Raw genomic sequence first — 276 nt, 5'->3', positions numbered from 1 at the left:
GCCACTCACTCGTTCTTGACGAAGGCGTATTTGTTGATGGTCTCGATGACGTCTTTGAAGAGGATCTTGGAGGTCAGGGTGTAGCCGTGGTGCACGATGGGCTCCCCGTCAGGCCCGTCCCAGCAGTCCACTGCGGGGGCCAGATCTCCATCAGGTCCGGGGCCGGCCGCCAACGCCAGAGGCCCGCAGCTGTGGACCCCACCAGAAGGGGGCCTCTCGCCGGGAGAGGCCTCCCCAGCAGCTGCCCAGGCGGGGCAGAGCCCACGCCCAGACACC

The 276-nt window shown here is 67.0% G+C and overlaps 1 protein-coding gene across 1 annotated transcript in view; it reads right to left on the bottom strand.

Annotated features, from left to right (window-relative positions):
• Positions 1 to 276, bottom strand: part of PLCH2 (phospholipase C eta 2) — a 24,537-nt gene that overhangs the window by 15,950 nt on the left and 8,311 nt on the right. The window contains exon 8 of the mRNA XM_006903946.2: positions 10 to 130. Within this exon, the coding sequence (XP_006904008.1) occupies positions 10 to 130 (121 nt within the window). The remainder of the gene's footprint in view (positions 1 to 9; positions 131 to 276) is intronic.

This window comes from Pteropus alecto, unplaced genomic scaffold (genome assembly GCF_000325575.1).
Source record: "Pteropus alecto unplaced genomic scaffold, ASM32557v1 scaffold700, whole genome shotgun sequence".
Taxonomy (NCBI): Eukaryota; Metazoa; Chordata; class Mammalia; order Chiroptera; family Pteropodidae; genus Pteropus; species Pteropus alecto.
The sequence above is the reverse complement of the archived record's forward strand: the minus strand, read 5'-3'. Positions and strand labels throughout refer to the sequence as shown.